The 13,899-nt window shown below is 37.3% G+C and overlaps 1 protein-coding gene across 4 annotated transcripts in view; it reads right to left on the bottom strand.

Moving 5' to 3' along the window:
- Positions 1-93: 93 nt before the first annotated feature.
- The window catches only part of ZNF804A (zinc finger protein 804A), a 152,512-nt gene continuing 138,706 nt past the window's right edge, over positions 94-13,899 (bottom strand). For 2 of the 4 annotated variants that reach the window (XM_013178790.3, XM_066999160.1), the window contains exons 3-4: positions 12,324-12,454; positions 94-9,631 (exon numbers count right to left, since the gene is read on the bottom strand). In XM_013178790.3, the coding sequence (XP_013034244.3) occupies positions 6,325-9,631; positions 12,324-12,454 (3,438 nt within the window). In that variant the 3' untranslated portion in view covers positions 94-6,324. The remainder of the gene's footprint in view (positions 9,632-12,323; positions 12,455-13,899) is intronic. The other 2 variants (XR_010832210.1, XR_010832209.1) reach the window with 2 other exon arrangements.

Here is a 13,899-nt window from a genome sequence, read left to right on the forward strand (position 1 = left end):
CTTGAAAAAACTTCCCTACAACCTAGGGAGAAAAATACGTTTATTATAACCCCTTTTTTCTTATTTTTGTTCTGTGTCACTGTCCCCCCCCCCCCCCAATAGTTGCTTTTGTTCTCATACGTGCATTTAAAACAAGCCACTCTTACCATTACTTAATTACAGATGCAAAATTGCATCCAGAAAACAAGAATACCGAACCAGTAACCTGGTAAGTTCATGCCACAACACACATGCACACTTGTACATGTACGTATACGTATCACCTCTAAAATTCAAGTAAACTTCTATTTCCAATTACAATTCCACAAGCAAAAAGCATTATTTAGGCACTGCAGATGCAGGTTTCATCCTTTCAGAATGTCTTGTGATTGTCCCTTCTTTGTTTCAATATATACAAGAAGGTTTGGGGTCAAAATACTTAGCCGTTTACCTGAATTACATTTCAAGTAAAGTTTTGGGCCTGAATTGGGCTTCACTTTTTCTATATTCACAGTAGTGCAAATACTCTAATTTAAATAGATCTCTGATTGACTAAATACGCATATTAAGCCTATGACATATGACAGCCCTGGAAATGCAAGACGTTTCTTTAGAAAATGTTTGATTTGGAATGTGCAATACTTACTTGCTGTTTCTCATCCATGAGAAAGGTACACAGGTACTATCTACAATTCATGAAAAAAATCCATTTACAGAAGTACTTTCCTGTTTGCTGTTTCTTTTAAGTCATAACCAAAACAATCTTAGAAATCTCATTCATAGCAAACAGAAACACCACTGCTGATTTAACAGTAACCTTCTTTAATTCACACACATAATATCATACCCATTGTGGATTCACATTTGAAACTTACTTACTTATAGTTTTTTCTACATGGATTTGCACGTTTGATCTTATCCCAGCAAAAATAAAGACCACCGATACATTATTTTACCTCAATATTGTACTCCTGCTTATGAAAACCTTCTAAAGGAGCCTGTACAGGTAGAAAACCCAGAGTTTTCATTAACTGTGTTTTCTTCTTTGGTATCAGAATAGAAGGTGCATATATGTGTTTCAAAACATTGATGACATATAACAGAAATTTAAAAGATAACTTTATGACCATTAATTACAAAAACATCCTTACAACAAAGAAGGTAAACAAATAGCTTAAAATAGATTAACTATTCTTATTCTATTACTGGGTTGTGCTTTTTGTAAAACCTTATGAAATTATTATTCAACTGAAAGCAGTAAGTATTAGAGCATTTTAATAAATAAAGAGACCTAATGTCCCAGATCAAAATAAATCCTGAGTAATATTAATGGCAAAGCTTCCTTAGACTTCATTGGTTTCAGAATTTCACCAACAGGGCAAAATTCAGGCTCAGGAGGGTAGAAATTCTTCCGGATGTATATAAAATCCATTAAAAAAAAAAATAGGGAGTCATATAATTCTTACAGTCAGTATACTAACTTTTGCAAAAAATAAAATAATAAACATAAAAAAGAAGAAAGCTTAGTTCTTATTCATAAACATACACATTCCAAGAAACACTGAGAATCTTACTCAGAGACAAACAGAAAATGATAAAACTTTATAGAGTTCCTGAAATAAAGGGGACAAGGAAGAACATAAATAAAACAATATACAAGATCATAACTACTATAAACATTAAAACAAAGCAATCTACAAAATCACGTACATCTTAGTAAGCCATGTTAATTTAAAAATATCAAATGATTTCTACACAGTAAAAACGTCCTTATTTTGAAGAAAAAGAGTTAACATATCTTTATAGAATTTTACAGGAGGCCAGCATATTGCATAAATATGTACACTGCTAGGTACATCAAGTCTTTAGGCAATGTACAGTAATAGAAATCAGAAAATGAACGTATGGAGTTTAAACGTGTAAACTATGAGCACCATGTTAAAATATCCAATAGATTAAGATTTGCCACCTTAGTTACAGACAAATAACTGTCTTAAAAATACATTCGTATGGTCAAAATGTATTGCCTTCATCCAAGAAAGTTAACAAAATATTTAACATTGCAACAATGGCAATTTTCAGTTGGCACAAATCAATGAAATACTACTGAAGCCAGGAGCTGTACATCGATTTACACCAATTAAGAATCTATATCAAATATACTTAAAAACTGAATTTTAAATGCAGGGTATCAAAACATTATTACAATTTGAAACACATTTTGAGAAAAATGCACAATTATGGAAAATAAACTCGAGAAAAAATATAGCCATGTTGTAAACTATATATTGTATAAGGAGCATATTATCACATACAGCACATATTAAAGACAAATGGATGTTTAAAGCAGTCTGAAGACCACGTCTAAATTAGTTTTCTTGAGCGTAAAATGTTCACGGACCAATTAAGTTAACATTGCAAGTAAAGACAACAAATTGCTTCATAATGATTTCGTTATTGTTTGATTACAACAAATGATAAAAGCAATCGTTCTTACTCAATAACATTCTGTAAAAGGTATTTCTTTTACTAACGTTTGTCATCAGCGGTTCTATGTACATGAATACTTATCGCTCACTTCTGTAGAATCTTAAACCTTTTTCTTTCTCCCAAGCAGTTAAAAGCTTGCATATTTTCTAGTTTGAAAATGAAACCAACTGAACAATTTGATTCTTTTGCTCTTCATAGGTATTGGCATCATTAGAAAAATTCTGTGTACTTACAGACAAGACAAAGGTGTCTGATTACTCCAGATTGCCCATAACAATAAGAGACAATGATGATTCTTAATGCCTGAAAGATCCTATAGGACATTAGTCTATGGCTCATGTTACCTGAAAAATGGTATGGCTCCAAGAAGGTCATAGCCTGGGCAGACTGCAACTCTCCAAGGACAAAGATACACTTCTCATCTCAGCGGAACAGATTAACTTCTCAATCATTTCTCTGCAGAGCTGTTCTGCGAAATCACTTAACAAAATCTATAACCTAATTTAGGGTCATCATTGCAGTCTGAAGATTTAATTCCTGCGATTCAGTTGGATTAAAGGAATAGTATCACTTTTACTGTTTACATTAGGAACACAATCCAGTAATTCTATAAACTGGCAAACTGGTCAGAAACATAAACACAAAAGAACTCCTAGATTTGTGAAAATTGGAAAATTCCAAGGTAAATTAATTAAGCAAGTTTGGTGGAATTTATTTAGAATGATAAAATTCAATTATTTAGCATTTGAAATAATGTTTACTTACAAATTAGACTGTCAAGTCATAGAATAAAAATGCACATTCGATCTAAAATACCAGATAAACTCTTAAAAAAGAACTACCTTTGTATAACTTACTAAAAGTTATATACTTAATAATAAAACAGAAACTCAAAAGAATATTTTATTATGTCATTTAATTTAGTGTGGTCAATTTTAAACTTATCTTGTGATTTATTTTTATATTGTTTTTACTCTTACATATGAAGTCACATATACAAACAGTTCTAGCACTAAAGGCAATACCATGTTAGAAAATTACTACATTTGATGGTTATTAGTCTTTTATTCTCAGTAGTTTATACACTAATGAAAAGCAATTACAGTAGATAAATAATTGTGCAATGTTGTAAAATTGTTTAACAACTTAAAATAGAATTAATTTAATTTAAATTGTAGAAAAAAAACGTAAAATCCAAAGTTGTTTGAACATATTTAAAAAAAAAAATACTTCTAAAGTTATAGATGGGATTTTTTCAATGAACATTACAGCTGAAAATTTGAAATTTGTCAATCTCCTGCTAGATAAAAATGGATAAAATGGATATGGATCACATATAACCACAATTGTCCTATTATTTCTTTTTTTCAAGTGTATAGTATTAGATCATTTTCTTTGACAAGACATTGGGATCCAGGAGAAAGAACATGTACGCTGACTCCTGCCAAGGAGTGCAGAAATACAAAAGCCAGCGCAAGTCAGCTAAGGTAGGAGGCTGTGGCAAGCACACACCTTCAGGTTTCAAATACAGGTTCCAGTGCTTGAGCAACATGGCTTACACACAGGCGTGGGACACCTGCCTGCTACAGGAGGTAGTGGAGACATACAGATTGAGCAGGCATACTCTTGAAATAAAGAAGCAGGATAAAGTCACTTAAAATGCGTTGTACAGATACCAGATAAATAGAAATGGGCATTCACTTGAAATTACAAGCTAGAGAAAATATACCCTCGTTATGCCATTATACGGATAGATGCTCAACAACATCCTGCTCCCTGCCAGTCTCAGGCAGGGGTTATGAGAAGCAGCCCATGACCAAACCATTCATCTACTCTTTCTCATCGACTTTTTATTAATGTAGTTTAGCCCTTTGTAATGACATGACAAGGAAAGCTCACATCCATTGAGTATCCAACACAGTTGAAAAGATGTTTGCTACAGTTTTAACACAATATTGTACTAAGACTTGCAATATTGATATAGGTAAGTTCTAATGCTATAGGTGCAGAAAATAATAACCAGCTACATATCTTTCAGGATATAATATTACTTTTCAAATGGATAATGCATGTAACTATTAATATGCAATGTATATTAATAATCTTCCAAAATTACTATTCCTTCAGTTCAACTGTATATAATGCTATTATCATATATAAAAAAGTGAAAAGAAGTAATTAATTTGAAAGCTAGCCCCTACCTTTTATTATGGAGGATCTACTTCTAGCACTAAAGGTCATGGTGCAAATTCTTAGTTTCACTCATGTGGCTAGACTTCATTTTAACTCATACAGCTGGCTCTGCCTCACTTCTGGTTTTATTTTAGGCCATCACAGGTGTGGGCCTGATATATCTTGTATTAAAGCAAATGAGAAGATTTCACTGGCTGAAGCCAGGTGAGGTTCAACAGCAATGAAAAGGTTGCAGAGGTAGGGAGAAGTCTCTGAAATACAGTTAGAAATAATGGCAGTATGTTATTATTATTTCTAGACTATGTAATTTATCTATTTCTAATACCAAAATGCTGCAGGTAATAGGGGAGTGAAATGAGGTAAGAATCTGAATCACACCCTGGTGGGACTCCAAGTTCCCCATGGGAAGTTCCTCTTGACCTCCTTTGCATGCTCATACATTCTTACTAGTTTTCACATGTTGCACAAGCAGCAAGGACCTTCATTCTGACAGATCTGTCCCCCACTGAGGTAAATGTAAGATGTGTATAATCAGAGAAAGCCTGGAAGTATGAGGCTGACTCTTCTGATCAGAGACCCACCTTAAGGTGGGCAGACAGTACGCCCCATCTAACGGGGGACAGAGAGCAGGCTTCCTGTGCAGTGAAGCTATGCTGCCTACCACAAAGACGACTACTGCATTTGAACTCAGTCAAAGTCTCAACGTGGGTTTCACAGAGCAGGGCTGCCTCTAAGCATGTGCTTATGTGGATGTGCAAAAAGTAGACATGAAAAATGGAGATCTGCTGAAGGCTTGATGGCAATAAGGCCCCCCTACGCTGTACATTTTCACTATAAGGAATATTCCCCTGTAAGGCAAACTGCTGTTGATCTATTCTCTTTTTTTCTTCTACCACTGATGTTATTTTTGTTACATAGTCTTTTCGTGGTTTAGTAGAAAAGGGATTAGCTCAAACAGTCAGCAGTTTGTGCACATACTACAAGAAGGCAAAATTTGTCACAGTGACATCAAACTGCTAACACAAACAGATCTGTTACCCTTTCTCTCTTGCTCAGTTAGACAGCTGCCCTCAAGGTATTAGCCTCTGAGCCTCCGTGATAAATCACTGAAGTATAGGAAACCTGATTATCCCAGCACAGCAGGGGTAGAGGATGTTATTCAAATGCAGAACATGGAGCAATGACATCCAGGAGGCTTATAATGAAAGATTTTTGATATACTTAAGTAGTTAACAAAAATTTATTGCAAGAGATAGTTTGTCACTAGATTTACAGTTTCAGAGAACATAGTACAAAACATAGTGCATCAGCTTTGTCTAAACATTAAATAGGTGCAAATACACAAGGATAAAAAAAACAAAGTGAATACTTTACAACAGAAGTTATAGAACTATAAATATATTATATACATTATACATATTCTAAGACATGAGCTTCACTTATGTATATGTAGTTCATATTAGTATCAGACTATTCAGTGCTTTATAGTATAGGTCTGAACTTTACATGGATGTTTGCATCATTATACTTACAGTAAATGCTTCCCAATGAAAGAGGAATTTTGACCAGTTTATTTCACAGAACCATTCTGCAAAGCTGAGGGCTTGACAGGAACCACAAGTCTGTTTATCTGAAGGCTCCTTTCCCCCCCGAGAACCTGTCCTAGAAGAGGGGCTGCAGCGGAAGGACAGCCGGATGGGGGGACAGCAGGGAGGGGAACACGGCATGTGGCAGTGGTGAGAATGCCAGCTGGGTCGGGTGCAGGACCGAGGGCGGCACCAGCGGCAAATGCGGTGGAGCGACAAAAGCCGCGTGGCCTCCTGGACAAAGCCTAGGTCCTACCGGCAGATGAGGTAAAGGCGCTCTGGACAGAGCCGGGACCTGCGAGAGGAACTGCTGGTGGGGCTGGAGGACCTTAAACGTACTGGCGGCAGCGGCAGCAGCTGCGTGCTGCTGCAGGACAGTGTGATGGATGGTGGTAACGGAGGTAGAACACAGCGGTGGCTGCAACGGTAGGGGCTGCAATGGAGAGCTGGGGGGCTGGATGGCTGGGGGAGGAAAGGTAAACTTCACTTTGTTGGCCAGCATGTTTTGCTGCATGAGCTGCTGATACGCCTCGGATGGGAGGTCTTTGAATTTTTCATGGTTATCTGGAGGGAATATCAGCGTTTGGTCAGGCAAGGTGAAGGGGGCTATTAACTGCTCGGTAGTTAAAAAGGTGTGACTGTTTATATGTGCTTCTTTGAATGGCAAAGGTGGTGGGCTGTCAAATATGCCAGAATTACACTGTACCCATTCATTGGTCACCTCATTTATCTTCTCACACGGCAGAGACTCGGCCAATTCATAATGGCAAACATATGATTTAGGAGGAGCTTGTTCCAAAGGTCTAGTGGCAGGTGGAGCTTTATAATGAGCTTGATTTTCATGACCGTTTACATTTTCATTTTTCTTTTCATCCTCCAGAATGTCCTGTGTGTTTGCAGATGTGGGGGCACCACACTCAGCAGCAGAAGCAGCAGAATGTGTGACAAATTCTGAAGATGCACCTGGAGTGCTCTCTGGTGCCACGCAATCTGTCAGCTTGTCTTTTTCCAACAAATGTGGACTATCCATTTGTACGGCTGACTTTTTTTCCTCCAGTTGCATTGTTTCATCTGTAACTTTTGCATGATCGGCTTTGGGATCCACATTAGTTTCCTCCATGTTGTCTCGAGTCAAGAATTCTCCCAAAACGTTTAATGTAGAATTTGCAGAGTTTTCTTTAGAAGGCCTGGAGGTCTCACTTCTTGTATTCCTGTCAATGCATACATGATTGATTCTAGTTTTCCTCCTCCTGTGTTTACATTTTTCTTTGTGATGCATACCTGAAGTGCTTGTTTGCCTTACATATTCTTCTTCTAAAAATGTCTGTCCGTACGAGCTTTCATCTGAAGAACAGGAATAGGTATGCTGTCTCCGCTTCCTGTGGGATTTTTCTGGTTCATCTGTCAGAAAGTTGTAACCTCTCTTTACGGAGTGATTTTGACTCATACTCTTTTCCTCACTGCAGGGACCTAAACATTTATGCTCTGAGCTACAGACCAGTCTCCTGACTTTCCAGTTACAGCACATTTTAGAGCACATGCAGTTGTGCCTCCTAGAAGTTTGAGACAGATGCTTTAATTTTCTCCGAGAGCTTGTTTTTCTCTTCCTGTGCAGTAGTCTACAACCACTGCGTTGGTCCCTAGTTTTTGCATTCCAAATGTCACACGAGCCTCTGTCCCCATGTATGTGATCTGATGTAGACGTGCTTCTTTTATGACCATTGTCAAGGCCAGCTTTTTGATGTGACTGCTGTACCTCATCCATAGCTAACCAAATATTCCCTGCGTCATATCTACATTTCTCTGGGTTATTTTGGAGGTGCAGATATTTATTTTCATCTCTGTGACTAATTTCCTTTTCAGTCACTGAGGAAAGCTCCATTTCTACAAAAGTTGCTTCACCAGAAGGATGATGATGATGATGACAATGACATAATTTTCTTCTCCTTTTTCGTTTTCTACTTCTGTGAAGCCACTTTTCATGACTTTCTTTGATCCGAACTTTGTTATATTTCTCATCTATCACAGTGCTTTGTCTTAAGTGGTTTCTTGAAATGTGATACTTTTCTAATTTTCTAATCCTGAATGACTCACCCAAGGACACTTTATTTTGAATTTTTGCAAGATCACAACTTCTGGTGTGGGAAACATCACTTATAAGGGGTATTGTGTAGTCACACACATTTTTATCCACTTCCGTTTCATGATTACCACACTCTGAAGTAGGTTTATTTGTAAAATCTGAGACTGAGCTATGGTTGGATTCAGTTGTGAGTTGTAAATGAGGTATGCTTGGCTGATGCTTGGGCTTTTCTTGGTTGTCACTCGCTTTTGACAACTTGAAGTCAAAATATAAAGGATTACAGCTATAAGAAATTGACGGATCTGTACTTGTGTAAATTAACATTTCTGATGGCCACTGAAGAACATTTGTTCCGTGTTTGCTAAGAACAGGAACAAATGGTTCACAAGATCGCTTGTGCGTGTCCAGTTTGCTTTGGGGGGCTCTACTACCATCTTCAGAATGTGATGGAACTAATGGATCTGCCTCCAGATTCCTTATTTCAGTTTCACCTGTGACTGAATCACTGTTCCCATCTTTACCATTTTCCTCTACAATGTTCTGAAGGGATAGACAATCCTCCACCACAGTCTGAGTGATAGTTCCATTTCCCAGCAGTTCACAACTGCTGCAGCCCAGGGGTAGGTTATGAGTACTGTCCACAACTGTGGGCAGTGTTTGACCCGGTACATCTGCTGTATTTCCATCAGTACTGCAGCCATCCATGTCAGAAGACACTAGTTGCTTTGAATGGGAAACAGCAGGAATTAATACAGGACTCTCTAGCTCTCTGCTTTCTTCACTAGCCAGCTCTTTTGAATCCTGAGTTTCAGGAGCTTCTGCTGTGTCAGTGCATTTTTCCACCACTGGGTGGAAACAGTTATTTTTCTCCTCGGGGCACAGGACTATTTCTGCCGCTGATGGAGACTGAAGATTACAGACTCCTGGAACAAATCTACTTCTTCTGCTAAATCCATGTTCTGTGGATGTTTCATCATTATATTCATAGAAAACGGCAGCTGAAGACTCCAGTTTGACTGCTGCTTTCTTAGGAAAAGCAAAAGAGAACCCAACTCGTTGTCCTTGAGCTCCTTGAACTTGATCTCCAAATTTGTTAGTGTCAGATTTATTACTACATGCATTTTCAGGAGTGGAAGAAATAACTGAAGTAGCATCTTTGCAGTTCTGCACATCGTTTATTAATGTACAGCTGAAATCCTGTTTGTTGGCAGAATCTATGGCAGCATTTTGTGGGATATCATTGGAATTATCTCGCACAGTCACTGTAGTGGATTTGAACATGGGGCCACTTCCAGGAGCACTAGGAAGATAAACAAAACTCAAAGTAAGCACCATTCAGAGAAACGCAGACATAAACATGGTGTTATACTGGTATCTAAAAGATTTTTAACCGAAGAGGAAGAATCTATGGACATATAGATTTAGAATGTGAAAAAAAAAAATTTTAAAATATTGTATTTTATAATAAAATTTGTATAAAAAATCAGAGTAAATATTGTGTCCACAGTCCCTTCATGTGAGGTTATCAAAGGGCTACTGTTCTTATAAAGTAGCTCACTTTTCCTAGACGTACTGGCTGGCCTAATAAAAGACTGTATATTTCCCTAGAAATCTTGCTTCTCCTCCCAGTAGGACATCACAGTTACAATACTATTACTACAAATAGTACAGGTTTTAAATTCCTTTGTGCTTCAAAATATATTAAAACAGAGAACACCTCATAGATCACTTCCCTCTTAGTCATGATCCTAGTGACTGCTTCTCCACCCACAGGCAATCACCCAGCAGTTTCTTTTCCTATTTGTGTTCACAGACCTGTCGCAATCTCAGCAATTTCTTTCATGGAAAAATAATATCAGGGAAAGTGTTTCAGCTGACAGTAGTGCAATAAGTGATTCATCCCTCTTGAGAAAAAATTTATCACTGTCTACTTCTGTTCTTCATCTCATGTCCTCTTCCCATCTGTTCTATTTGACTTAATAGGAAGCAAAGAGAAGAGCAAAAACTGCTTAAGCTGCCAGTTTTCTGGGATTCACAGGAACTGTTCAACACAAGGAGAAATGGACCTACATTACAATATTTTTTTTATATTTAATTTTTTTCTTTTAAACAAATTGTTCTGTTTTACAGTGCAGAGCAATACTACATGCTTGGTCACTGGAAAAACTTACAAACATGATTTAGGACCCCAAGAAGTGCTGAGTTCAAGAATGACAAATGGAATCTATTGGGTCTAGAAATCAGGGGCATTCTTATGAAAATTCCTGCCCTGTCCAGTTCTTCATAAATTGAATATATATGTATATACATACATACACATAAAAACCCTTTCTGTAAAAAAATAAAATGGTGATTTCTTTGTAGTGATTTGGTTTGGAAGGGACCTTAAAGACCATCTACTTCCAACCCCCCTGCCAGGGGCAGAGACACCTCCCACCAGCTCAGTCTCCTCACAAAGCCCCATCCAGCCTGGCCTTGAGCACTTCCAGGGATGGGGCATCCACAGCTTCTCTGGGCAGCCTGTTCCAGTGCCTCACTACTCTCATTATAAAGGATTTCTTCCTAATATCTAATCTAAATCTACCCTCTTTTAGTTTAAAACCACTGGTCCTTGTCATATCACTACATTCCCTGACAAAGAGTCCCTCTCCTGCTTTCTTGTAGGCCCCCTTTAGATACTCTTGTACAAAACCAACCTAGAAAATACTAGTTAAATTCTGTGTGTCTGTTTATATCATACCTCTAAGGACACAAAATAGTAGCATACAGCAGTTATTAATAGAGAAAGCTTAGAGAAATTCTCCTTCAGGAACTAAGACAACATTGAAAAAAATAACAAAGAAGAAGCCCCACAAAATCTGTGCTTCACTAACATGGAAAAGGGGGAGCCATGAGTTTCTTTTTCCTTTTTCATCTTTAATATGCCAAATTCATATTCTGAGTATGCTTAAGGGGAACAATATGTAAAGCTGGGAACAAAAAAATGGTGGTCCTCAAGTATTAATTTGAAAGTTAAAACACTGATGAAAGAAAAAGAGTTTCGACGTGACTTACCATAAAAAGATTTAATAAAATAAAATAAATTAGATGAGACACTGCTCATGTTAAACAGACTTCAGAATTTTCATGTCATGTCCACCTGCTTAGACTCTGTGAACTCTGTGTCAGCGTGCTGCCCACCATACAAACAAATAGAGGAAGAGACTATCACTGAACAAGAACTACAAGTCATATGATTTGACTTCTCTGTTAGTTCATCTGGTGAGATGAAGCCTGGGTGAAAAGAAAACATTTGCATTTCAGCATTTGTTTTTTTCCCCCAAGATTCCATGAAGAAAGGTCAAGTTGGAACATATATTTTCAGTATCATAAATGTGTCATATTTAAGTAAGAACAAAGTCACAGCCAGCAATCTTAATATTAATTTCAATAGTATGTCTAGATTCAGTAGCAAAATGTATGATTAGCAAGGAGTCACTTTTGCAGTGAGAAGTAAACATTCCATTGAGCTGAGGAAAAGGAGCACTTACCTTTCAATATAAAAAAATAATCCAGTTATTGAGATTTAAGAATAGATTTCTGGATGCTTTCCCAGGCAAGCAGTTTGAAAACTAAATCACAGAGATCTGTTATATCCTAGAACAACACTGTATTCCTCACCTCATCAATGGAGTAGTGTCAGCCTTCAAATGCATGACCTAGTTCACTAAGCTTTCAACCAATGTGCCTGGTTTTATGAAAAATATATGAAACATCTTTTTTTAAACTAAAAATACGTGTCATTTTAGCTCCACTGGAAAAGCAATGTTAAACATTCATTTTTTCACAGTGTGAATCAAATTACCGTACACATACTGCTTCTGAAATGCCATAAAAATGAGTGTGCTGCGCTCCAGCTGAGGGATTCCAACAGACTTGTGTCCCAGAGCATCAGCAAATAGGTGAAGGATTATTTTAAGGTATTCTTTGTGTTTCAGCAGCCATGTACTTACCACGTTGTCTCTTTCCTAAGCTCAGCTAACTTGTGCAAACGTTGAAGGGCTTTTTCCTGTTTCCTTTCATCTTTTCTTGACTTCGATGCTACATTTCGAGCAAATTCCCTCTGCTTCAGTTCCTTGAGTCTCTGCAAGAAATAGTCGAATACACATAAAAACAACCCCAGGAATGATTAACATTTATAATGATAGTTATTTTCTGGTAAGCACTCATACTTAGATTGATTTTCCAACCTAACGAAAGTGATCCATTCAATATATTTCAAATTTACATTTCAAATGAATAACCAAAATACATGGAGACGCTAAAGAGAGGTTATCTGGTGCAGAGATAACCTAGATAATTTTACTGTAATTTTTGTGATTAACATAGACCAGCCTCATTAGAGCTAGACACTGTTCACCCAGAATCAGATTTTGACCCCTTTACTCTTGCTGCTGAAAGTGATCAGGACGTCTTGGTATTAGGAGTGCTAAAGCTAACTAGACTTCATTCAGGCTGTCAGTAGGGTCTCACTCCAAGCAGTGCCTTTTTTCAGTTTGCATTCACTAAATATTTTTAGCCCTACATCTTTCTTCCAATGAATCCGACAATAAAATTCCCACCGGCAGCAAGCATGTAACAATTAGAATAGTGAATAGGGAGAATTGTGTTAAAGGAATCTTTACACAATGTTGGATGCCAAAGGTGCATTTTATGCCTATGTGGAGTGTTGTGGACACAAACAGTTCTTTTGCACCAACACTGCCAGGTAAATATCATTTTATAGCTCTGAGCCTCTCATCAGCCTAATCAAGTCATTATTTGTTCAGCATATACAAGTTGTGGTACAGAAGAACTGTTTACAATTTTAAAGTAATTAAATCATTCTGCTTGATTGTAACAAGCAGGTTTCAATGTGTAAGACAGTTGAGTCTGGCAGGAGTTTCATTTGCACAGCCTTTGTGCTGGACTGTGTGCTTGTCTCTTCTGGAACTATTTGTTCTGAGTTTCCCTTCTGTCAGATGCCCTGTCAAATAAATGCCCCCTTTTCCAGTTCAGAAGGGCGATGAGCATGACTGTTCTTAGCATAATAGACAACATTATACAACGTGTTTTTTTTTCTTACAGCTATTACCTCTGTCTTTTGTATGAAGGGCTTTAACAATCTATAAGAATCATAGCTAGATGAGATCTGAGGCCATTATTCACCAAATAGGTACATATAAGTGGAACTTTTCTTGGTTATAGAAGACAGAATATGTACCTGGCACAAGCTGGTTTGAGGCCTGATTAGGCAGTTTCCAAAAATACTATTTCCTGTATATAAAAGGTTACCCAAGTATAAAAATGTGTCTCCATTCTTGAATACTATAGTTGTTTTCCATTTGTCTTTATAAAGCCATCTACTAAATTATCATCACCTGTATTTTCTTACTGAACTTAGTCATGCCAGTGATAACAAGCAGTGCATTTATGCTGCATTGTGTTTGTATTCTGTCAGGTTTTGCTTGTATTATGGAAATGAAAATACGATATTACCCAGTTATCCATAAATGTCACTAGTCCACACATTCTGAGCACCACGAGGCC

This window comes from Anser cygnoides, chromosome 6 (assembly GCF_040182565.1).
Source record: "Anser cygnoides isolate HZ-2024a breed goose chromosome 6, Taihu_goose_T2T_genome, whole genome shotgun sequence".
In the NCBI taxonomy this organism is placed as follows: Eukaryota; Metazoa; Chordata; class Aves; order Anseriformes; family Anatidae; genus Anser; species Anser cygnoides.